The sequence below is a fragment of the Anomaloglossus baeobatrachus genome, chromosome 7, assembly GCF_048569485.1.
Source record: "Anomaloglossus baeobatrachus isolate aAnoBae1 chromosome 7, aAnoBae1.hap1, whole genome shotgun sequence".
Classification (NCBI taxonomy): domain Eukaryota; kingdom Metazoa; phylum Chordata; class Amphibia; order Anura; family Aromobatidae; genus Anomaloglossus; species Anomaloglossus baeobatrachus.
The window spans coordinates 230,826,211-230,853,550 of NC_134359.1; the positions used below are offsets into that span (position 1 = coordinate 230,826,211).

At 47.2% G+C, this 27,340-nt stretch overlaps 1 protein-coding gene across 1 annotated transcript; it reads right to left on the reverse strand.

Moving 5' to 3' along the window:
- Positions 1-160: 160 nt before the first annotated feature.
- LOC142245322 (DNA repair endonuclease XPF-like) lies at positions 161-27,340 on the reverse strand. The gene is made up of 5 exons (XM_075317949.1): positions 27,138-27,340; positions 25,025-25,205; positions 16,944-17,063; positions 5,626-5,736; positions 161-706 (listed from the first exon to the last, which is right to left on the reverse strand). Exons 2-5 carry the CDS (start codon positions 25,059-25,061, stop codon positions 171-173), a joined length of 804 nt encoding a protein of 267 aa, XP_075174064.1. The 5' UTR covers positions 25,062-25,205; positions 27,138-27,340; the 3' UTR covers positions 161-170.

A 27,340-nucleotide genomic window follows, 5' to 3' on the forward strand; every position in this document is an offset into this window, starting at 1 on the left:
GTGCACAGCTCATTTCCATATATCCTGCACAATGAATGTCGATCAATACATGGTCTGTTGGATTTTGAAGAACTGTTTGGCCACAATAAGTATTCACAATTGTCTTGTTCATTTTTGTCTCATACACACCTCAATGTCTTCTGCTTGCTTGCCCGGTATATCTCGAGCTGTCAAACAAAGCTGAGCTCTGCATCATATAAGACCACGTATCTTGGATCCACTTCGTGCAGCACCCTGGTAAGTGCATAAGGGTCAGTGCAGCCTTGCAAAGGATGGATGACAGTGAGGGGCTCCTTTAAGATGCCGTAATAACAGTCTGAAGGCAAGTTCAACTGAAGGTCTTCATATTTCGGCTCTTCGATACTGCTCTTACTTTCCGGCCAAAACATGTCTTCCTGATCTTTCCCCACCTCATCTTCTCCGCCTTTTCCTATCATCTGGGTTAAAGTCAGTTCTGTCGTCTTTACATTTTTTTTCTGTTTACTTGTGCCTTCTTTAGCCTTTTTTGCCCGAGCGTTTTTCCCACTTGCACCCAGATCCCTTTTCTTGCCAGCTTTTCGGTTTTTCAGCCACAATTCAGCAGCTTTCTCGTCCTTCCCAAAGGTTTTGTTGTATAGTCTCATCAACAGAGCTTCAGCCCCCACTGCAATATATTCTCTTAGCTGGACACAGGTACGGTTATCACTGGCGCAAATCAGCACGCGGCCTGAAAAAGGAAGAAGACGACCAATATATTACTAAGAATGAGCAAATCCAATTTAGGAATTAGAAGGAGACAAATAATGGGAATAACATTCCTATAAGAGTTTTACCACTTTGAAATATACTGGAATATTTAACTTTTGTTTCAAAAGTGAAGCGTAAATGACCAATATAACGATTGCATTTTATGTATGCACTTTTTCTAATATATTTTTTTCTTTCACCATGCTGTTTGAGTGACTGCGCTCATTTTGGTGATGCTACGCATAGTTCTTGGAGATAATCCAATAACTCTCCATTTCTGCTCATTCTTCGTTCAAGCTGCCTAGGAAAGAGAAACAACAGCTGCATTCGCCTTTATTGTGGTGACAGGTTTTTTCCCCTCATGAAAAGCAGTATATGTTTAGCTTTAATGTGCAGTCCGTAATTTATTTTTTCCATGCAGAATAATAGTTATAGAAGCACTCCCATCAAAGTTTTATCCGCCTAATATATTGCAATCATCCTATTATGTAGCACACTATACTTAAAATTGCTCATTTTGCCCTTCTACCCAGTTAATTCTTCTCTTTTCTCTGCTCTATATAGAAACAGGAAGTGTCTTGTCCCTGCATGAATCATTACTGAACCCAGCTGCTCAGCTCCTTCCCATTGCCAGAGACTTTGTAGTGATGACTAATACAAGGAAAAGAGACTTCCTGTTTCTACGTAGAGCTTAGAAGGATTCAGCTGGTCAGTTTTTAATCTTGTGTTGACATATACCTAATGGAAAAAAGAGAAGCATTAACTAGGTAGAAAGGCAAAATGAGCAAGTGTAAGTACAAAGTGCTATATAATATGATTGCAATATATTAAGATGATAAAAAATGTTGATGGAAGTGTTTCCTTGAACATAAAGCACCACTTCAGCATGTTTTTTTATTGCACAGCTGGAGTGGTGCAAAAAAAAAAAAAAATCAAGTCCCCTAACAACTTTCTGATACTCACCTCCTTGTGATTTCACCCTCTGCCTCTGCCGCTCCATCAGGCTTCAGCAATTTGTGACCAGTGGCTGCTCCAGTATTTCATGGAGTGCCCCATAGATCGCTCTTCAATGCATCTCTATGAAAGCCTCATTTTGGCTCTCATAGACATCAATTAACATTGTGATATAATTTCTGACTTCCAGACAGTCAGAAGTCACTGTCACAAGATGGCGCCACAAGACCGAAGAGGCGTCGGTAAAAGGTAAAGCCGCTGGAAGGTGAGTATAGCACATGGGGCTTAGATTTAAAGCGCCACTCCAGCGCTATAAAATAAAATAAAATGCTGGAGTAGCACTTTAAGTACGATTTGCAAAAACGGACAATAGGAAATGTGGGTTTTTTTTGTTTGTTTTTTGTTTCAGGTCGGTCACATGGGTCAGTGGAAAAAACAGATGTGAATAGCGCCACTGACCCTATGAGATGTTTGGGTCATCCTAAAATGAGAAAAATTCTTTGTGAGGAGGTTGTGAACATTTTTGGCACTTCCCATCTAGATAAATTGATGCTGGTCAAAGCAAATACAAATAATCCTGTAGGAAAATCCAAAAAAAACAGCGCAGATTTTGATGCAGATTTGCTTGTTGATTTTATCTGTGAAAAGCAGCAAAGCATTAAAAAACAAAACAAAAAAGAAAACCCCACAACTACAGTCACCCACCGATGCTCCTGTGCAAAAAATTCTGTAATTTGTTTCGGATTCTGGATTTCCCACAATAAATCTTTTACACAACAAATCTGAGTACATACTGAACAGAAACGAGATCCAAAAATACCATAGGCATGTCAGCCATAACCTCCAAGACAGATCAGAGGTGGAGCACATAATTACAGATATTCTGTCTTATTCTCAATCTGGTTTAATGGGACTGATCTTGATTGCAGATATTTAAACAAATAATGCACCGCTCCTTGGGAAAACATGCCAGAAGAAGGCGGATATGCGATCTTGCACTTCATAACACTCTGTCAGGTTAATGCTAAAAATATAACTTCTCATTTAACAGTCTTGGTGCCAGATGTCAGAATAGAGAATTCACTTAAGAAGGAAACAGTTTCTGAAAACTGCAGTGCGAGGACAAAATAAAACGAGGAACGATTTTAGGATTTGGTAGTAAATTAGGTTCTAAAACCTTAATATATGGATGCTCTTTCCAAGAGATCAAAAAAGGAACTCTAATGACAATACCCCTAAGAGTCACATGAATATTGGAAATACACAAACTTTGTAAATTTTGCTTATAAGCTCTAATCTTCAAAGTGGGTTGAATAACCTGTGGCTAAAAAATAAGTCCAACTCATCACCCCGCCACCACCATGGTTGACTGTTAGTATGAGAGGTTTGTGCCAATACAGTGTGTTTAGTTTTCACCAAACATGGTGCAGCGCATTATGGCCAAATATCGACTTTAGTCTCATCTGCCCAAAAGACACCGTTCTACAGGTGCTGCAGCTTGCTCAGATGCAACATTGCAAACTTTACCCAGGCTGCCAAGTTGGGCTCCATCATTTTACAGTGAAATTATTCACAAGTGGAAAACATTCAGGATAGTTGCTAATCTTCCCAAGAATTAAAGGGAACCTGTCAGGTGCAATATGCACCCAGAACCACATTGCTAATCCCTGTCTAACTGTCCCTGTATCTAGCAGCATAGATAAATCTTTAGATTTATAGATCTTTAAAAAAAAGTATTTCAAAGATCTTTTATGAAATGCTAATGAGCGCAGGGACTAGTCACAAGGGTGTTATTTCCCCCACTAGTCTCGCCCTCTTAGCACGCCCACAGGGGTCTGCTAACATGCTATTCAATGCCCAGCATCATCGGTGGTGACGGGTGTACCTGTGTCTGTTGTCACCGCTTCAGAACGCCAAGTGTAGGGTCAGTGCGCATGATCAAAAGTCCTTGCACTTCCAGTCATGCGCACTAGACCTCTCTGAAGCCGGGACGTGAACACCTGCTTCATAGTGCGCATGACCGGAGGTGCTGGGACTTCCCCTGTGGGATGCCTCTGTGGGCATGCCAACATGCTAAAAGGGCGAACTAATTGGAGGAAATAACGCCCCTGCGACTAGTCCCTGCGCTCATTAGCATATCATGAAGGATCTTTAGAAATACTTTTTCTAAAGATCTCTTTATCTATGCTACTAGATACAGGGACAATTAGGCAGGGTTTAGAAATATGCACCCAGAACTGCTCGTGGTTCTGGGTGCATATTGCAGCTGACAGGTCCCCTTTAATGTCCCAGGAAACTGACCCCAAGGTCAGACTAGACAATGCTCAAAGTAATTGCAAAAAACCCAAGAGATACAGTTCTGGCTCTAAAGGCCTCAACTTTAATATTTTACAAGCTGAGGCCTTTAGAGTCTGAGCTGTAGCTCAGTTTTTTTTTTTGCGATTTCTCTGAGCATTGCTTAGTCTGAGTTTGGGGTGAGTTTACTAAGACATTAATCCTTGAGATGATTATAAACTACCCTGAATGTTTTTACTTATGAATAATCTTTTTCAATGTAATATAATGGAATCCAAATGGTTTTGAAATGGCCTGATAGTCCTTCCTGGCTTGATGGGCAGCAACAATTATTTCTGAGATCATTACGGATATATTTTATCCTTGGTATTGTATTAACACATGTCTGAGTGCTCCAGACCAGCAAACTGCTCCTCCTATGCTCACACGTTATGGCCACAGTGCAAAAGACACATAGTTCTGGCAGGAATTTTAAAAAATCAAAGCAAAAAGGTTGCCGTTCTACCTTGATTCAGGAAAAAATTGCGTAAACGCAATGTGTGAATGCAGTCATGAAAAGAGATGGTCACATTTATTTTACTTGCTTATATAGCTCCACTAATTTGCACTACTCTGTACAGACATCACTTGCTAACTGACATATAATCAAGGGCATTGATCAGGAGAAAAAAAAAGGTTGCTACTTACCCTCTTAAAGGAAGCCTGACATCAGGATATTACCTAGTAAGTTAATTCAAGACTCCTGCATGCAGGTATATGATAATTACACCATTTGTAGCTAAACTATGTTTGTAGTGGCTTTGATGTACTTAGTTTGAGTCATGTACAATGACCAAGTCACAGTCATGGTCTAAAAAAACGTCCTCCCGCCAGGGGACATCAGCATAGTCATCTTTGAAATCTCGTGCAGACACTTGCATATTCCAGGCTCAGGATTCCTTCATTATGTGCGGTGACCTCAGACACCGGGTTTAGGCTCAATGCGGATGATGAGAAGTCCCTGAACGTCCAGTCATGTGCACTAGACCTCTCTGAATCCGGGACATATTCACCCGACTTCATAGTGTGCATGACCGGAAGTGCTTTGACTTCTGATCGTGTGCACTTAGCCTGAACCTGGCGTCTGAGGCGGTGACAATGGACAAAGGAACACTGATGATGATGCAGGGCAATGGGCATTGAATAGCATATTAGCATTCCCCTGTGGGAGTGCTAACATGGTAAGAGGGTGGACTAGTCAGGAGAATGAAAGCCCTTGCGACTAGTCCCGGCGCTCATTAGCATCTCATGAAGGATCTATAGAAACACTTTTTCTAAAGATCTCTTTATGTATCCAACTAGATACAGTGACGGTTAGAGAGGGATTAGAAACATGCACCCAGAACTGTCTGTGGGTCTAGGTGCATATTGCACATGACCTGTTCCCTATAGTTCTCGTGGAAGCAGTAGGAGGGTACTTAATTTTTCACACCCTGCTTCTGCATATTGTGTGTGTGTATAATGGGAGTTGAGGCCATGTTGTTTTCTTTAATATTTGCAGCATAACCTATCTGTTGTAGGCCTCTCCCACATTTGTCACCTATTTAATCCATTCCAAGCTGCATGTGCACATAAAATAAAAGCGTCAGATTTTGCAGACAGCGATCTTACCCGGCCCTCCTACAGCATCACTGTCCTTGTTCTCTTCTTCAATCTCTTTCAGAACTTCACTCAAAGCTTCCCACTTGGGGTTGCTCTCTAGCACCAACTCTCGCTTTCCATCTGATGATAGAAATTAGAAACAGACAAGTTATTTATGCTTTGTACCGAAAAGTATGTTATGAAAAATAGTTCAGTAAATACACAACTTTTTTCATTTTACAAATCAGTGCATGGTGGTCAGAAATAAAAACGCATACTCCCTGCCATTCCCTCATCGTTGTCCCAGCTTCCTTTTCTGTTGGATATGTCATGTCACGTTACAGATTTACTCAATCAATTGCCACCGACTGGCTGCAGTGGTCACAGGTCGTCTGAGCCAGGAGAGAGTCCTAGTAGGTTTTCTCTCTTAGATCAGACAGAACGTCACCACTGTGAACAATCAATTGGCACTGATTGACTGCAGCAGTCACATGCTCCCCCAATGAAAGAGAAGATAAAGAGCCTGACGAGGACACAGGCAGCGGTAATCAGGGCTGGGGGCAGTCAAGTAGTTATGATTGTTATTTTACAGTATCTGCAGGTAATAATGGCGTTCCCCTTTAAGTATTTGCAGACCACCCAATGTCTTAATATATAGAGCCAGTCAGTATCAATAATGTTTTAGAAAGTCACTGCGTGAATATTGTGCAGCTGTAGAAGCATAGAACTGGCTGGCCGGACCCCCCCCACAGAAAAGATTATCTACCATCTGTGCCTTCACAATTGCTGGATATATAGAGTTGAACAAGTGCTGTATAACAGCGCTGCCACATCCCGTCCTTCTGATCATGTGACGCTGGGAGCCAATAGGGAGCTGGTGCTGTCGGGTACTGAGTTTGCTAATATGGCAGCCCCAGTTACAGGGGAAATTGGCAATAATAAACATGTATTTAAAACACCACTCCAGTGTTGTTGTTTTTTTGTTTATTTCTCAGCTGGAGTCATGCTTTAAATGTAAGTCCTCCTGTCCCCTGTACTATACTCACCTACTACCGTCTTAATCAGTTTCCAGCGTCACTCTGGTCGGCCTCTGGCAATTTGTGACCTGCCAGCAGCTCTACTGTTCTTGGAGAGCGCTGGAGGTCACAAATCAATACAAGTCTATGAGCACCTCGTTCTGGTTCTCATTGAGATGCATTGGGAGCTTGTGACATAACTTCTGACTTCCAGTCTTCGGTTATAGGCACAGGTTAGCGCCACAGGACAAGAGCGATGTGAAAAAGAATTTTCTTAAGAAAATTCCGGAGGCTCAGTAAGATTTCCGCACCTGCGGGAAAATACTGCACCGAAATCCGCATCCAAATCCACATGTGGTTTGTTGCATTTTGCTGCGGATTTGTTGCGGAAATGCTGCTGCCAGCATCGGACTGACTACTGGAGGAATCTCCAGTAATACCAGGCCTGGCCGCGGTTACCTGCACTGAACTCCGGAGCTCTCACCTGAGCTCCCGAGTGCAGCCTAGACTAAACTGCGAGCGTCGAGTGATTGATTCCCCGGCGATTGCCGTTTAGTTCAGGCCGGGCTGATCTCCGGAGCTCATGTGACAGCTCCAGAGTGCAGCTTGGCCTCTGTACAAGCTGTCATCTGAGCTCCGGAGATCAGCCCGGCCTGAACTAAACTGCAATCGCCGGGGAATCAAAATCACTCGGCGCTCGCAGTTTAGTCTAGGCTGCACTCCGGAGCTCAGGTGACAGTTCCGGAGTTCAGTGCAGGTAACGGAATCCAGGCCTGGCATTACTGGAGATTCCTCCGATAGCCAGTCCCGCAGCTACCTGCGGAAAAGAAGTGACATGCAATTGTTTTTGCTGCGGGAATCCCGCAGCAAAACATGCAGCTGTCAAAATCCGCCTAGTGCGCACAGCATTTTTTTTCCCCATAGGATTTGCTGGTGAATCACTGCAGAGATGTTATGAACATTATCTGCAGCGAAACATGCAGCAAATCTGCGGGTAATTCCGTATAGTGCGCACAAGGCCTTAAAGGGAATCTGTTACCTACTCACCTGCTCGACGGTCGCTTTCAATGGTTGCGTTGCTGGTCTTGATCTGGCGCTTCCTCTATCTTTGCGATCACTGTCCTCTGTCTTGCTTTGTGTATATGATGCATTCTATAACTAATACAACGGATCGGCATTCCAAATCTTCTGGAATATTTTTATACTTTATTCCATCATATCATACAGGCGTAAAATAACGCGTTTCGGCTAACAGTGAGCCTTTTTCACATCTATAGATTGTATATATATGTGTGTGCATTCAAAGAATTAGTGGATTACTTCCTTTGTGACAGACCCACCTATCTCATCTGCATATTAAATTAGTTAAATTATGTTACTCAAATTTCCATATATGTGTCTCATTTCAATTAAATAAAAAACAAGGAGATTCACTAAGATGATGGTTCAATCACAATTACGACGGATTTAAACATATATATATATATATATATATATATATATATATATATATATATATGTGTGTGTGTGCATTCATTCAATCTATAGATGTGAAAAAGGCTCATTATTAGTTGAAACTCATTATTTTTACGCCTGTATGATATGATGGAATAAAGTACAAAAATATTCCAGAAGATTTGGAGTGCCGGTCCTTTGTATTAGTTATACTGTGGATGCCTTCCTTGGACACATGCACCTTGGATTGTGTGCCGCCTGGAACTTCTGTTTCTGCATATGATGCATTCTATGTCATCAACAGTGTCCTCCTTTACTCTCCTGTGCACACACACCTCTCTCTGTCCTATTGAGGGCAAATCAAAGTATTGTATTTCCCTGCACCTGCGCATTAGAGCGTTTAACTCTGCCCTCAGCCGGGCACAGAGAAGTGCGCAGGAGCGTAATGGAAGACACTGTGTGGATGATGAAGGACGCATTATCCATAAGACACTAGACGTAGGGCAGTGATCGCGAGGATATATACACACACACACATCTATCTATCTATCTATCTATCTATCTATCTATCTATCTATCTATCTATATAAAAAGATCACATCCAAATATTTTCTTGGGCTTGGGAGCACTTTCATTATCTCTTGGGGGACAGATTACATAAATAGCTCTTTAAGTAAAAAGTCCTGACCCCCCAAAATTGTTTTATTTATTTAATAAGTGCATTTTAGTACATATTCATAACATATAAACCTATAAAGACTACACTGACATTGGTTTAACAAGAAATCATCTTTATTGAAAAATAAAAAAATATATTAAATACATCTAAAAACAGGTGCACAGCAGTTATGCATGAAAAAGCTATTCCAGAACACATAAATATTACTGATGACAACAAAATATATATATATATATATATATATATATATATATATATATATATATATATATATATCTATATCAGAAGCTATCAGGATGTGATATTCATAAAAAAAAAAGAATCAGCAATTAATATAAGGGAAAAAAAATAAAAATAAATAAAAATTGCAGTAGGTGATCTATAGCAATATATCATATCACCAACCTGATAGATTGCTATGTAAAGATCGCCAGATACAGCATACAAAATGTGCCACAATATGATGTGTAATCAGGGCCGTATTTGCCACTAGGCACCCGTGGTCCCGTGCCTAGGGCGGCACGTTGCGGGGGGCGGCACTTTCTGGCAGCAAAAAAAAAAAAAAAAAAATATATATATAAATTTTTTTTTTTTTTTTTTACATCCCCGCCCCCCGTCCCTCCCTCCGTTACACTCGGCTGTGTTCCGGGGGCGGGGGGGGGGGAGGACAGGCGCACTTCTGCTGTCTATTTAAATACATGGCGGGCGCCAGGCATAGTGAGCTGACTAACCCCGGAAGTTCCATGGCCTGCACTTCTGGGGTCAGAGGCGCGCGGGCGCGACAGTCAGCTCACTGCCCCATGCTGCAGCGTCCAATCCTGCAGATGACACACGCCGCGGAGGAGGACGCGTCTGCAGCTGGAGCAAGCCAGAAGAGGAGCCAGCCAGAGCAGGGCGGCGAGCACAGGAGCAGGTAAGGCAGAGGCAGAGCCTAGAATGTATGGGCTCCTTACAGGTTAGTTGATGATCGTTGCAAATTGCGATGCCTCTTTTTGTCCACTGTAATCATGCAAGGGGAGGCTGGGGGGAGAAAGGCTGAGGCTGGGGGAGGCTGGGAAGAGAGAGAGGCTGGGGGGAGGCTGGGAAGAGAGGGAGGCTGGGAAGAGAGAGAGGCTGGGGGGAGGCTGGGAAGAGAGAGAGGCTGAGGCTGGGAAGAGAGAGGCTGGGAAGAGAGAGGCTGAGGGGAGGCTGGGAAGAGAGAGAGGCTGAGGCTGGGGGGAGGCTGGGAAGAGAGAGAGGCTGGGAAGAGAAAGAGACTGAGGCTGGGGGGAGTCTGGGAAGAGAGGGAGGCTGAGGCTGGGGGGAGAGAGGCTGAGGCTGGGGGGGAGGCTGGGGGGAGAGAGAGGCTAAGGCTGGGGGGAGAGAGAGGCTAAGGCTGGGGGGAGAGAGAGGCTGAGGCTGGGGGGAGAGAGAAGCTGAAGCTGGGGGGGGAGGCTGGGAGAAGAGAGGCTGATTCTGGTGGAGGCTGGGAGGGGGAGGCTGATGCTGAGGGAGGCTGATGCTGAGGGAGGCTGATGCTGGGGGAGGCTGGGAGGGGGAGGGTGAGGCTTGGAGGAGGGAAGCTGATGCTGAGGGAGACTTGGAGGAGGGAGGCTAAGGGAGGAGGGAGGCTGAGGCTGGGGGAGGAGGGAGGCTGAGGCTGGGGGAGGCTGATGCTGGGGGAGGCTGGGAGGAGAGAGGCTGATGCTGGGGGAGGCTGGGAGGGTGAGGCTTGGAGGAGGGAAGCTGATGCTGAGGGAGGCTGATGCTGAGGGAGGAGGGAGGCTGATGCTGAGGGAGGAGGGAGGCTGATGCTGGGGGAGGCTGGGAGGAGAGAGGCTGATGCTGGGGGAAGCTGGGAGGGTGAGGCTTGGAGGAGGGAAGCTGATGCTGAGGGAGGCTTGGAGGAGGGAGGCTGATGCTGAAGGAGGAGGGAGGCTGATGCTGGTGGAGGCTGGGAGGAGGAAGGCTGATGCTGGGGGAGGCTGGGAGGAGGGAGGCTGATGCTGGGGGAGGCTGGGAGGAGGGAGGCTGAGGCTGGGAGGAGGGAGGCTGGGAGGAGAGAGGCTGATGCTGGGGGAGGCTGGGAGGTGGAAGGTGAGGCTTGGAGGAGGGAGGCTGATGCTGAGGGAGGCTGGGAGGAGGGAGGCTGATGCTTGGGGAGGCTGGGAGGGGGAGGGGGAGGCTGATGAGGAGGGAGGCTGATGAGGAGGGAGGCTGATGCTGAGGGAGGCTGATGCTGGGGGAGGCTGGGAGAAGGGAGGCTGATGCTGGGGGAGGCTGGGAGAAGGGAGGCTGATGCTGGGGGAGGCTGGGAGGAGGGAGGCTGATGCTGGGGGAGGCTGGGAGGCTGATGCTGGGGGAGGCTGGGAGGAGGGAGGCTGATGCTGGGGGAGGCTGGGAGGAGGGTGGCTGATGCTGGGGGAGGCTGGGAGGAGGGAGGCTGATGCTGGGGGAGGCTGGGAGGCTGATGCTGGGGGAGGCTGGGAGGAGAGAGGCTGATGCTGGGGGAAGCTGGGAGGGTGAGGCTTGGAGGAGGGAAGATGATGCTGAGGGAGGCTTGGAGGAGGGAGGCTGATACTGAGGGAGGAGGGAGGCTGATGCTGGGGGAGGCTGGGAGGAGGAAGGCTGATGCTGGGGGAGGCTGGGAGGAGGGAGGCTGATGCTGGGGGAGGCTGGGAGGAGGGAGGCTGAGGCTGGGAGGAGGGAGGCTGAGGCTGGGGGAGGCTGGGAGGAGAGAGGCTGATGCTGGGGGAGGCTGGGAGGGGGAAGGTGAGGCTTGGAGGAGGGAGGCTGATGCTGAGGGAGGCTGGGAGGAGGGAGGCTGATGCTTGGGGAGGCTGGGAGGGGGAGGGGGAGGCTTGGAGGAGGGAGGCTGATGAGGAGGGAGGCTGATGAGGAGGGAGGCTGATGCTGAGGGAGGCTGATGCTGGGGGAGGCTGGGAGAAGGGAGGCTGATGCTGGGGGAGGCTGGGAGAAGGGAGGCTGATGCTGGGGGAGGCTGGGAGGAGGGAGGCTGATGCTGGGGGAGGCTGGGAGGAGGGAGGCTGATGCTGGGGGAGGCTGGGAGGAGGGTGGTTGATGCTGGGGGAGGCTGGGAGGAGGGAGGCTGATGCTGAGGGAGGAGGGAGGCTGATGCTGGGGGAGGCTGGAAGGAGAGAGGCTGATGCTGGGGGAAGCTGGGAGGGTGAGGCTTGGAGGAGGGAAGCTGATGCTGAGGGAGGCTTGGAGGAGGGAGGCTGATACTGAGGGAGGAGGGAGGCTGATGCTGGGGGAGGCTGGGAGGAGGAAGGCTGATGCTGGGGGAGGCTGGGAGGAGGGAGGCTGATGCTGGGGGAGGCTGGGAGGAGGGAGGCTGAGGCTGGGGGAGGCTGGGAGGAGGGAGGCTGAGGCTGGGGGAGGCTGGGAGGAGAGAGGCTGATGCTGGGGGAGGCTGGGAGGGGGAAGGTGAGGCTTGGAGGAGGGAGGCTGATGCTGAGGGAGGCTGGGAGGAGGGAGGCTGATGCTTGGGGAGGCTGGGAGGGGGAGGGGGAGGCTTGGAGGAGGGAGGCTGATGAGAAGGGAGGCTGATGCTGAGGGAGGCTGATGCTGAGGGAGGCTGATGCTGGGGGAGGCTGGGAGAAGGGAGGCTGATGCTGGGGGAGGCTGGGAGGAGGGAGGCTGATGCTGGGGGAGGCTGGGAGGAGGGAGGCTGATGCTGGGGGAGGCTGGGAGGAGGGAGGCTGAGGCTGGGGCAGGCTGGGAGGAGGGAGGCTGAGGCTGGGGGAGGCTGGGAGGAGAGAGGCTGATGCTGGGGGAGGCTGGGAGGGGGAAGGTGAGGCTTGGAGGAGGGAGGCTGATGCTGAGGGAGGCTGGGAGGAGGGAGGCTGATGCTTGGGGAGGCTGGGAGGGGGAGGGGGAGGCTTGGAGGAGGGAGGCTGATGAGGAGGGAGGCTGATGCTGAGGGAGGCTGATGCTGAAGGAGGCTGATGCTGAAGGAGGCTGGGAGAAGGGAGGCTGATGCTGGGGGAGGCTGGGAGGAGGGAGGCTGATGCTGGGGGAGGCTGGGAGGAGGGAGGCTGATGCTGGGGGAGGCTGGGAGGAGGGAGGCTGATGCTGGGGGAGGCTGGGAGGAGGGAGACTGATGCTGTGGGAGGCTGGGAGGAGAGAGGCTGATGCTGTGGGAGGCTGGGAGGAGAGAGGCTGATGCTGTGGGAGGCTGGGAGGAGAGAGGCTGATGCTGGGGGAGGCTGGGAGGAGAGAGGCTGATGCTGGGGGAGGCGAGAGGCTGATGCTGGGGGAGGCTGGGAGGAGAGAGGCTGATGCTGGGGGAGGCTGGGAGGAGGGAGGCTGATGCTGGGGGAGGCTGGGAGGAGGGAGGCTGATGCTGTGGGAGGCTGGGAGGAGAGAGGCTGATGCTGGGAGAGGCTGGGAGGAGAGAGGCTGATGCTGGGGGAGGCGAGAGGCTGATGCTGGGGGAGGCTGGGAGGAGAGAGGCTGATGCTGGGGGAGGCGGGAGGCTGATGCTGGGGGAGGCTGGGAGGCGGGAGGCTGATGCTGGGGGAGGCTGGGAGGCTGATGCTGGGGGAGGCTGATGCTGAGGGAGGCTGATGCTGGGGGAGGCTGGGAAAAGGGAGGCTGATGCTGGGGGAGGCTGGGAGAAGGGAGGCTGGGAGGAGGGAGGCTGATGCTGGGGGAGGCTGGGAGGAGGGAGGCTGATGCTGGGGGAGGCTGGGAGGAGGGAGGCTGATGCTGTGGGAGGCTGGGGGAGAGAGGCTGATGCTGGGCGAGGATGGGAGGGGGAGGCTTGGAGGAGGGAGGCTGATGCTCAGGGAGGCTGGGAGGCTGATGCTGGGGGAGGCTTGGAGGAGGGGGGCTGGGAGGAGGGAGGCTGATGCTGGGGGAGGCTGGGAGGAGGGAGGCTGATGCTGGGAGCAGGGAGACTGATGCTGGGGGAGGCTGGGAGGAGAGAGGCTGATGCTGGAGGAGGCTCATGCTGGGGGAGGCTGGGAGGAGAGAGAGGCTCATGCTGGGGGAGGCTGGGAGGAGAGAGGCTGATGCTGGAGGAGGCTCATGCTGGGAGGAGAGAGGCTGATGCTGGGGTAAGCTGGGAGCAGGGAGGCTGATGCTAAGGGAGGCTGGGGGGAGAGAGGCTGATGCTGGGGGAGGCTGGGGGGAGAGAGGCTGATGCTGGGGGAGAGGCTGCTGCTGGAGGCGGGGGGAGAGAGGCTGCTGCTGGGGGAATGGGAGAGAGGGGCCAATGCTAGAGACAGAGGACAAGGGTTGAGGGATAGAGCAATGACAATATCGATGGGGGGGAGTGTAAGGACTCAGAATAAGAGGGGGGCAGCATTGGGAGCTCATTATGGAGTGGAACAATGGAGGGGGAGTCAATATCAAGAGTGGGGTAGTGTGTGTGTGTGGGTCTCAGCATAAGCGCTAGTGTGGTGGTCTTAGTATGATGAATGGGGCAGCATGGAGGTGTCATTATGGAAAAGAGGAAGGCAGCATTAGGAGCTCATGGAGAGGGGCAGCATGCACGGGACACTGTGAGGAGTGGGCAGCATGCACGGGACACTGTGAGGAGGGGGCAGCATGCACGGGACACTGTGAGGAGGGGGCAGCATGCATGGGACATTGTGAGGAGGGGGCAGCATGCATGAGACACTGTGAGGAGGGGGCAGCATGCATGGGACACTGTGAGGAGAGGGCAGCATGCATGGGACACTGTGAGGAGGGGGCAGCATGCATGGGACACTGTGAGGAGGGGGCAGCATGCATGGGACACTGTGAGGAGGGGGCAGCATGCATGGGACACTGTGAGGAGGGGGCAGCATGCATGGGACACTGTGAGGAGGGGGCAGCATGCATGGGACATTGTGAGGAGGGGGCAGCATGCATGGGACATTGTGAGGAGGGGGCAGCATGCATGGGACATTGTGAGGAGGGGGCAGCATGCATGGGACATTGTGAGAAGGGGGCAGCATGCATGGGACATTGTGAGGAGGGGGCAGCATGCATGGGACACTGTGAGGAGGGGGCAGCATGCATGGGACATTGTGAGGAGGGGGCAGCATGCATGGGACATTGTGAGGAGGGGGCAGCATGCATGGGACATTGTGAGGAGGGGGCAGCATGATGTGAGGACAGTACAGATCATATTTCATAATTGAGGAAGGTGTGGTGGGTATAATTTATAAGGGAGGGCAATGTGTAGTTTATTAGGAGCAGTGTGACAGTCACAGTATATAAGTGGGGACGGTGTGGTGGGAATATTTTATACCCATGCTATGTTTTGATGTGCCCGTGGTGATCCCCATTGGGGGGGGGGGGGTTAGTGCCCTTCGTTTCTCATTGATACTTTTTAGGCTATGTGCGCACGTTGCGCAAATACATGCAGTTACGCTGCGCTTTGTAGCGCAGCATAACTGCATGCGTCCTGCGTCCCCTGCACAGTCTATGGAGATTGTGCAGGGGCCGTGCGCACATGGCGCTTTGGAGCACAGCGCTTCGGCTACTGCCGAAGCGCTGCGTAAAAAAGTGACATGTCACTTCTTTCCTGCGCTTTGCCGGCAGCTCCTGCTCTGTCTATGGCAGGAGCTGCAGGCAGAGCACATGGAATCGGCGCTCACTACGGACATTTTCTGCAGCGATTAGAAGCGCACATGTGCTCTTCAGATCGCTGCAGAAATTTCTGCAGTGAACTGTACGCAACGTGCGCACATAGCCTTAAAGTGTTTTACAGAGTAGATCTGCCTTAAACAGATGTCGTGTGCGAAAACTCAGTTTTACGTTGTCAATAAGGGGCGCGACCACTTAAAGTGCCTAGGGCAGCACGAAGGCAAAATACAGCCCTGTGTGTAATAAAGACTTTATCCAAACAAGGATGACAAAGGCATAATATAGTAGCAATGTGGAATAGATGGTATGAAGCTAGCAAATGGCAAATAATATATTAAAAGATATCAGGATGAAAATGATAACCTGATAATTAAAAAATGAAAATAAATTGCCATATGCAAATAGACAAAACCATGTTACAACATATTAACAAAGCCTTACCTATGAGACACCCTGACGCGTTTTGCCGTGGCTTTCTCCAAGGGCGTGTACATATTCATAACAATAAAAAGCCTACACATACTAGGCATACACATGACCTTGTTCATTATTTTATATTATTTACACACCCACTCACATATATCTATATCTATGTAAACATACACTCCCACAATACAGTGATTTATATGTAACCCCATAAACAACGCTTTCGAAAAATATGATTTCTCCAGTAAGCCAGGCCTCATACAAACAGGTAAGTATAAAAAAAAGAAAACAAAAAAAAAGTTATGACTCCTGAAGATTGGAGGCAAAAACGTAGCTCCCAATGATGTGCCTAATGACAAACCAGCTTCCAAACTGAAGTCTAAACTTCCTCTCTGATGTCACGTTTCTTCACACTTGAATCCCACAAAGTATTGACAGGTTAGATTCCCAGTTTGTGGTCCCCAGAATGGTTACCGAGTGGTAGCAAGTGCGCTAAAGAACTATTAGGCTATGGGCGCACGCTGCATTTTTTTCTGGACCCAAAAAAACGCATCCGTGGCAAAAACGCATAAAAAAGCATGCGTTTTGATGTGTTTTGTTTGCGGCGTTTTTCTCCATTACATTCAATGGGTGAAAAATGCAGGGAAAATCGCAAAAAGAATTGACATGCTGCATCTTTTATTATCACTATGATCATCTTTGTGGTCACCACAAAAACTCAGCAAAAAAAACAAACTGCACTGTGTGGACAGCAAAAATTAAATCTCAGTCTTTGCTGGGGAATGAAATTCATGCAGCTTTCAGACGAAAACTGCACCCAAAAAATGCGCAAAAACGCAGTGTGCACATAGCCTTATGAACCCAACAGGATTGTTCGGTCACAGCCAAGCCAGCCCCTTTTCTGTCTACACATCAGCCATGAAAAAGGCTGACTTGGCCTATAAACTGAGTGGTCACCCTGTCCCCTTCTTCATATTCGCACATAGATCAAGTCATATGCCAAAACAAAAAATACTCTTCTGTGTCCAACAAAAAATAGCCTAGATTCTTCCCATGCCTATGACCAGAGCTTGTGCATCAACAGCAATTTTATGAAGGGATATAATGTAATAGAAATGGCGCAAATAACAGATACATTTGCAATTTAATTTAAAAGAACACAGACTGCACAGTTAAGGCTTTTCTTTTCTTACCCTGCTTGTCATTTGTTTCCATTGTTTTACATTTTTTGGTAGATTTTGAGTCAGGAACACGGTATACCCGGCCTCGGGCATGAACAAACATGGACGTATTTGAGTCAAGAAACAGCCAGCCTTACAGGGGGAGCAACAAAAGAAAATATATTTTAATAGCATTATTTAATGCTCTTAAAAGCACCTAACTCTGTTTTATATTCACAAATATTCTTTAAAAGGCAATCTCACGAACGTCTAGGCTTTTAAAAGATAAGACAAATTGATCCCTTTGTGACCCCACAGCGATGCTCCAGCAGCGGGAAATTACGTTTTATAGTTCTGTATATACTGTATATCTTTGGAAGTGTATTTGGGTGTGACGATGCACTTACAGCTCCTCCCCAATGCACTGCCAGAGATTCAGATAAATATATACAAAAATATATATGTTTTTTCTCTGGAATTGCATTGTGGCGTGATTATAGCACCTATAGCGTCTCAACATCATACTGTACTTCTTGCATAACGACACTTCTCCGGGTCACAGACATAAATAGCAGGGAATACAGTCTGACACTAAGCTGTAAGTGCCTTGTCACACCCCAATGAACTTCCAGAGAGATAGATAAATATTTTATTTATTTATTTATATTTATATTATATATACACACATATATATATATATATATATATATATTATATATACTTACATATATACATATTTATCTGTCTATCTATATATATATTAGTAAAATGGTCGTTGGATACCTCTTGGAGGGGAGATATGTGTCACAGAGGTGGTTATCCTCCGTCATCTAAGCATGGAAGCAAGTTCCAGATCATATAGTGCAGAAAGTGTTAATAGGGCATGGCAAGAGGAGGTTTACGACCAGTCCGAGAGATGGGTGGGATTAGCTGCTCATGTATCCCCACCCTGGGGTGTGGTATGGTGGACATCATTAGCTGTCAGTGTGTGGAGGTAAGAAGTCCTCCTGTGTGAGGTCTTCACACTTGGACATGTATGCTGGTCTACTACTAAAGTGCCATTGTTGGGACTGTGTATCCCGTTTTCCTGCAAAGACTGGCTATTTATTTTCCTTGTGTGGTTTGCTTAATGGAGTTAAAAAAAAAAAAAGAAAAAAAGCAGCCTGTATGTTTTGTTTAAATTGCCTCCCGTGCCTACCTCACATGCTGCTGATTGAGCAGAGATCGCTCCAATATATTTATATTTTTATATGCACAGAATGTCAAGACACTTTCTTGCTGCTGGAGGGTAGCCCTTTACCTTTTAAAGGGCAACCCGGACATGTACATTTCTACACCCCTTCAAGTCATTTCTATCAAGCATTTTAATTTGTTCTGCATCATTTTTCAGGTCTTTAGAGTCAGCCAGTATTCTATGCATTACATTATTTCATCCATGACATCTCTTTTCTAAACTTTAGAAACAAAACACAAAAAAAATCCAGGGTCTAGACCCATGCGAAAAAAAGGAGTAAGGAGAAGAAAAAAAACCAAATAAAAACAAAAAACATACTTAGTCCCTCTACGAAGTAAAAGCTACAATTATTGGAAAATGTTAAAATCAAAACATAGTAGAAAAAAACCCTCGTAAAACCCAAAACAACACAAGCAAAGATAAAAGTATGACAGTAACCAGTTCTAAGCAGGTAACAGTTATCGTATACATATATATATAATGTAACAGAAGCTTGTCTGTTACGCAGTGAGGTATAATTATTCAGAAATAATTACCCCAAAATACCTATACTAACCTAGGTTAATGATATTCATGACACCAGTTCTAGTAATTGTACCCTTTAATACACATGCTTCCCTTTTATTTTTTTCCTCGCCCCTTTTTTAACCCAGGATTTAATTTCTAATCAGTATTTGGAGTGTGGTCCCTCATAACTGATATTAAATTCAAAGAAATCCTATATACTTTAGATAAATATCTATTGTAACTGTGGCCAATTTAAAAAGGAGCGGCCCTCTTTAATATGACAGGTCTATTCTGGTAATGAAATACCGTACTTTTATAAGACGCACCCCAAATTTAGAGATATACCGTATTTTTCGCTTTATAAGACGCACCTGATTATAAGACGCACCCCCAAATTTGGTGAAAAAAAAGAGAATTTTTTTTTAATGTTAAATGGGGTCCATCTTATAATGCCAGTGTCCCTCTAATAAATCATATAGGGTATATGTCCCTCATAGCCCCCCATTCTAAAATTAGCCTCCTTAATCTAGATATAGCCCCCTTATATTGAATATAGCACCCTTGTAAAGGCACATGTTCCCCTGTGCTGCCTATGGCCCCCCATGGATTGCATACATTCCCCTGTGCTGCTTGTGGCCCCCTATGGATTGCATACATTCCCCTGTGCTGCCTATGGTCCCCTATGGATTGTACACGTTCCCCTGTGCTGCCTATGGCCCCCTATGGATTGCATACATTCCCCTGTGCTGCCTATGGCCCCCTATGGATTGCATACATTCCCCTGTGCTGCCTATGGCCACCTATGGATTGCATACATTCCCCTGTGCTGCCTATGGTCCCCTATGGATTGTACACGTTCCCCTGTGCTGCCTATGATCCCCTATGGATTGCATACATTCCCCTGTGCTGCCTATGGTCCCCTATGGATTGCACACGTTCCCCTGTGCTGCCTATGGCCCCCTATGGATTGCATACATTCCCCTGTGCTGCCTATGGTCCCCTATGGATTGCACACATTCCCCTGTGTTAGATAGCGCCCCCATAGTGCAGCCCATGGCCCCTATATAGATCACACAAGTCCCCCTGTGTTAGATAGCGCCCCCATGCTGCTGCCCATGGCCTATATAGATCGCACAAGTCCCCCTGTGTTAGATAGCGCCCCCATAGTGCTGCCCATGGCCCCTATATAGATCACACAAGTCCCCCTGTGTTAGATAGCGCCCCCATGCTGCTGCCCATGGCCTATATAGATCGCACAAGTCCCCTTGTGTTAGATATCGCCCCCATAGTGCTGCCCATGGCCCCTATGGATTGCACAAGTCCCCCTGTGTTAGATATCGCCCCCATAGTGCTGCCCATGGCCCCTATGGATTGCACAAATCCCCCTGTGTTAGATATCGCCCCCATAGTGCTGCCCATGGCCCCTATGGATTGCACAAGTCCCCCTGTGTTAGATATCGCCCCCAGGCTGCTGCCCATAGTAAAATAAAACCCTCTTTCCTTACCTCCTCCAGCGTTTATCTCCCTCCTGTCTGGCTCCGTGCTTCTCTTCCTTACTTCCTGGTTCTCAGTGCGGTCATGTGATCGGCACAGCAGACTGAGATCTCTGCCTGCCTGATCACAGTGGAAGCAGGGACACGGGGAGAAACGCTGCAGGGGGTAAGTAAAGCTTTTTTATTTTAGAATGAGCAGCAGCCTGGGGGCCAAATCTAACACAGGGGGGGCATGTGCCATCACAGTGGCGCGCAGAGACATATAATATGCACCGCTGCCCCAGCCCCTCACTGCGTGCGATTTCAGCACCACCGGAGTTGGACAGCGGCTGTGCATATTATATGAGCGGGAGCAGGAGATCAAACACTGCCACCGCAGCGTTCACCTGCTCCCAGCACAGCGCCCCCACCTCCCCTGGACCCTGCAGTGTACATTATATATATATATATATATATATATATATATATATATATACAGTTAGGTCCAGAAATATTTGGACAGTGACACAAGTTTTGTTATTTTAGCTGTTTACAAAAACATGTTCAGAAATACAATTATATATATAATATGGGCTGAAAGTGCACACTCCCAGCTGCAATATGAGAGTTTTCACATCCAAATCGGAGAAAGGGTTTAGGAATCATAGCTCTGTAATGCATAGCCTCCTCTTTTTAAAGGGACCAAAAGTAATTGGACAAGGGACTCTAAGGGCTGCAATTAACTCTGAAGGCGTCTCCCTCGTTAACCTGTAATCAATGAAGTAGTTAAAAGGTCTGGGGTTGATTACAGGTGTGTGGTTTTGCATTTGGAAGCTGTTGCTGTGACCAGACAACATGCGGTCTAAGGAACTCTCAATTGAGGTGAAGTAGAACATCCTGAGGCTGAAAAAAAAGAAAAAATCCATCAGAGAGATAGCAGACATGCTTGGAGTAGCAAAATCAACAGTCGGGTACATTCTGAGAAAAAAGGAATTGACTGGTGAGCTTGGGAACTCAAAAAGGCCTGGGCGTCCACGGATGACAACAGTGGTGGATGATCGCCTCATACTTTCTTTGGTGAAGAAGAACCCGTTCACAACATCAACTGAAGTCCAGAACACTCTCAGTGAAGTAGGTGTATCTGTCTCTAAGTCAACAGTAAAGAGAAGACTCCATGAAAGTAAATACAAAGGGTTCACATCTAGATGCAAACCATTCATCAATTCCAAAAATAGACAGGCCAGAGTTAAATTTGCTGAAAAACACCTCATGAAGCCAGCTCAGTTCTGGAAAAGTATTCTATGGACAGATGAGACAAAGATCAACCTGTACCAGAATGATGGGAAGAAAAAAGTTTGGAGAAGAAAGGGAACGGCACATGATCCAAGGCACACCACATCCTCTGTAAAACATGGTGGAGGCAACGTGATGGCATGGGCATGCATGGCTTTCAATGGCACTGGGTCACTTGTGTATATTGATGACATAACAACAGACAAGAGTAGCCGGATGAATTCTGAAGTGTACCGGGATATACTTTCAGCCCAGATTCAGCCAAATGCCGCAAAGTTGATCGGACGGCGCTTCATAGTACAGATGGACAATGACCCCAAGCATACAGCCAAAGCTACCCAGGAGTTCATGAGTGCAAAAAAGTGGAACATTCTGCAATGGCCAAGTCAATCACCAGATCTTAACCCAATTGAGCATGCATTTCACTTGCTCAAATCCAGACTTAAGACGGAAAGACCCACAAACAACCAAGACCTGAAGGCTGCGGCTGTAAAGGCCTGGCAAAGCATTAAGAAGGAGGAAACCCAGCGTTTGGTGATGTCCATGGGTTCCAGACTTAAGGCAGTGATTGCCTCCAAAGGATTCGCAACAAAATATTGAAAATAAAAATATTTTGTTTGGGTTTTGTTTATTTGTCCAATTACTTTTGACCTCCTAAAATGTGGAGTGTTTGTAAAGAAATGTGTACAATTCCTACAATTTCTATCAGAGATTTTTGTTCAAACCTTAAAATTAAACGTTACAATCTGCACTTGAATTCTGTTGTAGAGGTTTTATTTCAAATCCAATGTGATGGCATGCAGAGCCCAACTCGCGAAAATTGTGTCACTGTCCAAATATTTCTGGACCTAACTGTATATATATATATATATATATATATATATTTATATATATATATATATATATATATACATACAGTGCTTACAAGTAGTATTCAACCCCCTGCAGATTTAGCAGGTTTGATAAGATGCAAATAAGTTAGAGCCTGCAAACTTCAAACAAGAGCAGGATTTATTAACAGATGCATAAATCTTACAAACCAACAAGTTATGTTGCTCAGTTAAATTTTAATAAATTTTCAACATAAAAGTGTGGGTCAATTATTATTCAACCCCTAGGTTTAATATTTTGTGGAATAACCCTTGTTTGCAATTACAGCTAATAATCGTCTTTTATAAGACCTGATCAGGCCGGCACAGGTCTCTGGAGTTATCTTGGCCCACTCCTCCATGCAGATCTTTTCCAAGTTATCTAGGTTCTTTGGGTGTCTCATGTGGACTTTAATCTTGAGCTCCTTCCACAAGTTTTCAATTGGGTTAAGGTCAGGAGACTGACTAGGCCACTGCAACACCTTGATTTTTTCCCTCTTGAACCAGGCCTTGGTTTTCTTGGCTGTGTGCTTTGGGTCGTTGTCTTGTTGGAAGATGAAATGACGACCCATCTTAAGATCCTTGATGGAGGAGCGGAGGTTCTTGGCCAAAATCTCCAGGTAGGCCGTGCTATCCATCTTCCCATGGATGCGGACCAGATGGCCAGGCCCCTTGGCTGAGAAACAGCCCCACAGCATGATGCTGCCACCACCATGCTTGACTGTAGGGATGGTATTCTTGGGGTCGTATGCAGTGCCATCCAGTCTCCAAACGTCACGTGTGTGGTTGGCACCAAAGATCTCGATCTTGGTCTCATCAGACCAGAGAACCTTGAACCAGTCTGTCTCAGAGTCCTCCAAGTAATCATGAGCAAACTGTAGACGAGCCTTGACATGACGCTTTGAAAGTAAAGGTACCTTACGGGCTCGTCTGGAACGGAGACCATTGCGGTGGAGTACGTTACTTATGGTATTGACTGAAACCAATGTCCCCACTGCCATGAGATCTTCCCGGAGCTCCTTCCTTGTTGTCCTTGGGTTAGCCTTGACTCTTCGGACAAGCCTGGCCTCGGCACGGGTGGAAACTTTCAAAGGCTGTCCAGGCCGTGGAAGGCTAACAGTAGTTCCATAAGCCTTCCACTTCCGGATGATGCTCCCAACAGTGGAGACAGGTAGGCCCAACTCCTTGGAAAGGGTTTTGTACCACTTGCCAGCCTTGTGACCCTCCATGATCTTGTCTCTGATGGCCTTGGAATGCTCCTTTGTCTTTCCCATGTTGACCAAGTATGAGTGCTGTTCACAAGTTTGGGGAGGGTCTTAATTAGTCAGAAAAGGCTGGAAAAAGAGATAATTAATCCAAACATGTGACGCTCATTGTTCTTTGTGCCTGAAATACTTCTTAATACTTTAGGGGAACCAAACAGAATTCTTGTGGTTTGAGGGGTTGAATAATAAATGACCCTCTGAATAAACTTTTCACAATTTAAAAATAAATTAAAAAAAGAAATAACATAAAAAATAAAAATATAACCTTTTTTGCTGCAGTGCATTTCACACTTCCATGCTGATCTACAGTCCAAATGTCACAATGCCAAGTTAATTCCGAATGTGTAAACCTGCTAAATCTGCAGGGGGTTGAATACTACTTGTAGGCACTGTATATCTCTCTCTATATATATGTATCTATAGAGATTATATATATATATATATACACATATACATACACGCCCCCCCCGTATATTCGGCTTATAAGACGCACCCCCTACTTTCCCCCAAAATTTGGGGGAACAAAAGTGCGTCTTATAAAGCGAAAAATACGGTATATAAAAAAAAAAGTTAAAACAAAAATGGGGCCCATCTTATTCTCCGGTGTAGTCTTACCGGAGGGGGGCAGCAGTGGTGGTGAAGCGGGGTCACAGGAGGCAGAGGTTGTGCTGACAGCCATGGCGAGTCCGTGGAGGCAGCGGCGGCAGCCATGGTGCCAGTGGGTGAGTGGTGGAGCAGACCGTTACGGTGAGTGTCCCAGTCTGTCCGCAGTCCCTGTTCAAATGATGGCGCCTGGAGCGATGCATGCGCAGATGGAGATCTCATCCAAGAGCACCATCTGCGCACGCGCTGACTCCCAGTGCCATCATTTGAAACTGGGACCGCGGATACACTGGGACACCTGCCGCACAGCCACCCGCCCGCACACACAGAGAGGCAGCCGGCCTCCAGGACAGAGAGGCAGCCGGCACAGACAGGCACCCGGCTGCCCGCACGCAGCCACAGGCAGCCAGCACGCCGCCCACAGCCCAATCATTCAGGAAGATTGGGGCCGCCTCAGTGATATCGGGTCAACTGGAACTTGACGTGACATCACTGGATCTCAGAGGTCATGGAGCCTGGGGGTCACATAATAGGGATGAGTGGATGGCAATAGCGCTGCTCAGAGGCACAATTGACTACACAAGGTATTTCAGAAATGCGTTACATCGATGTGACCACTATTCTGTGTAGTGGACCACCCCTTTAAGTTCCTGATGTGTTGCCGTTATCATATGCAAATCTGTATTTACCTATATGACCATTCAATGTCTGTGATGGGACTGTCACCCCACAGAAGCATACAACGAATAATCCTGTACTAGGACAGTGAGCAGAGATTTTGGAAATCATGATAAATTGCTGCAAAACTAATGCTACAAATTTGATGTCCTGAAACAATAATACAAAATAACTGTTTAATATAAGAATTCACCTGAATTTTGTCCAAAAGCTTTCTCACTGGCTCGCATGGACTCTAACAGGTTGAGAAAAGTCACGCAGTCGTACTGGGACAGGTACTGGAGCAACGTGCGGAGGATCTTTAAATCCTAAACCAAAGATTTAGTTTTGGATCCAAGCTGATGCCACAGGGGATCCAAGTAATGACGTATAGTCTAGGAGAGAACAAAACCACACACATTAATGATTTATACCGTTTAGTCCTTCTATTACACAACTTTTGGCCCCGATTCATCGAGCCTGGTGTTTTGTACACCGGTCATGAAGAAGAGTGCGCCGGAGTAAAATGTGAAAAACTCATTAGGAAGCGCGAGACTGGAGCTAGGGTTGTCAGCTCATACACATTATAGCAATGTAGGCTGAAAACACTTATCCATTGTGTATAGGGGCTTCTTTTCTCCCCACGAGAGATGACGAATCTGAAGGCTTATTACATCTAAGGACACGATGGCCATTGTCATTACACAGCTGATTGCTCGAGCAAAAATTATCAATCACTATTCACACGTATTGTCACCCCAAGTAAACCTCACGAATGTCAAAACGGATTTCGGTCAGATGGCTTTCAAGTGCAATAACTAGAGGTGGCGTGAAATATTTCACAGGACCCGGTCTATTGACCACATCAGTGTTCTGTGGCCACTGGATGGGAGCCCCGAGAACCTCCTCTTACCCGCAGGGACTCTTCTTCTGATTAACCAGCCTGGTGCGACTTTAGATGTGCGTCACGCCACAATGATGACGTCCCGCCACAGTGAGGAAATGACGTCACAATGAGGACATCCCGCCACAATGAGGAAATGATGTCACAATGAAGACGTCGCGCCACAATGACGATGCCGCGCCACAATGATGCCGCCGCGCCCCAATAACGACGTCACGCCACAATGATGACGTCACGCAACCATGACGACGTCCCGCCATGCCGGCTAATCAAAAGAAGAGGCGGTTCTCCCAGCAGCCTCAGATTACTGACATGGCAGATGCACTTGGTTGTATGAATTGATTTGCACCAAATTTAGTAATAACTGATCTAACAAGTGTCAACAAAAGCAACTCGTTTCATTTTTTGGAGCAAATCAGAAAATGTACACAATGACCTGAATACTTATAGGGAATCTGTCACCAGGTTTTTGCTGCCTCAACTGAAAGAAGCATAATGTAGGAAAAGAGACCCCGGTTCCAGCGATGTATCACTTAGTTTACTGACTGCAGCAGTTGTGATACAATCAGAGTTCTCATATGCAGCAGAGCACAGAAAGCTAACCCTACCTACACCACAGCTCTCTGTGTACATTGTCTATTGACAGTGAGCTGCTTACCAGAGGAGGGAGTGTGGTCAGACAAAGGCTCACAAGTACTTTATTAAGGGCAGTAATTATAGCCTGGTGATAAATTGCTTCATGGTGTGGAAACAACAACACACAGCCAAATAAGGCGCCGCTCACATCAGCGGTATTTTGCCGGAAATCCGCCCCAGCACAAACGAGTTTGTTCCATTCATTTACAATGGAAGTGCAGCAAGATGCGGTCACAAGCGGTTGTGTATGACGCACGCAACCACATGTGACTGCATCTTGCCGCGCTTCCTTTGTAAATCAATGGAACTGAAATGCATTTGTGCCGGTGTCAGCTTTCTGGCAAAATACCGCTGACGTGAGCGGCGCTTAAGCAACACATCTCTCAAATCAGTGTTAGGCCTCTAAAGCATGCGGTCCTCAGATTACATAGCAAAAACCTGCTGACAGATTCCCTTTAAGACCTATACTGAGACTTGTACTGCATCTAGGCATTGCTCAAGCTGCTTAAGGTACCACGTGCCATAAGTTACCCATGTGTGTATCAGACGCTTACCTACAAATGGAATCTACTGACCAAATACTTTTAAATCTCTTTTATTAGATGAAAAATCATTTCCTCTAAAATGGTCGATCTACTGATGACCCGGTTAGCAATAAAGCATGTTCCTGGCCTTATCATATATCATCTGACCATATAGACCCAATTCCCTCATGGACTCCCAATGAAGTCACGGGCTATAAATATATTCTGGTCATTATTATATTAGTGCAGGAATTATCATATACCTTATCAAAGGCCCTGCCGATGGCATTCTCCAGGGACAGATCTTCCACCTCCAGTGCAGGATTGTAGCGTTTCAGCTCCTTCAGACACGCGTTCATTATGTCCAGGATGGATGCTTGGATGGCCAGCATGGCCGGGGTCATGGTGATGTGCAGCTCCACCACTTCAGGCTTCTGATTCTCCAAAAATGAATTCACAGACACAT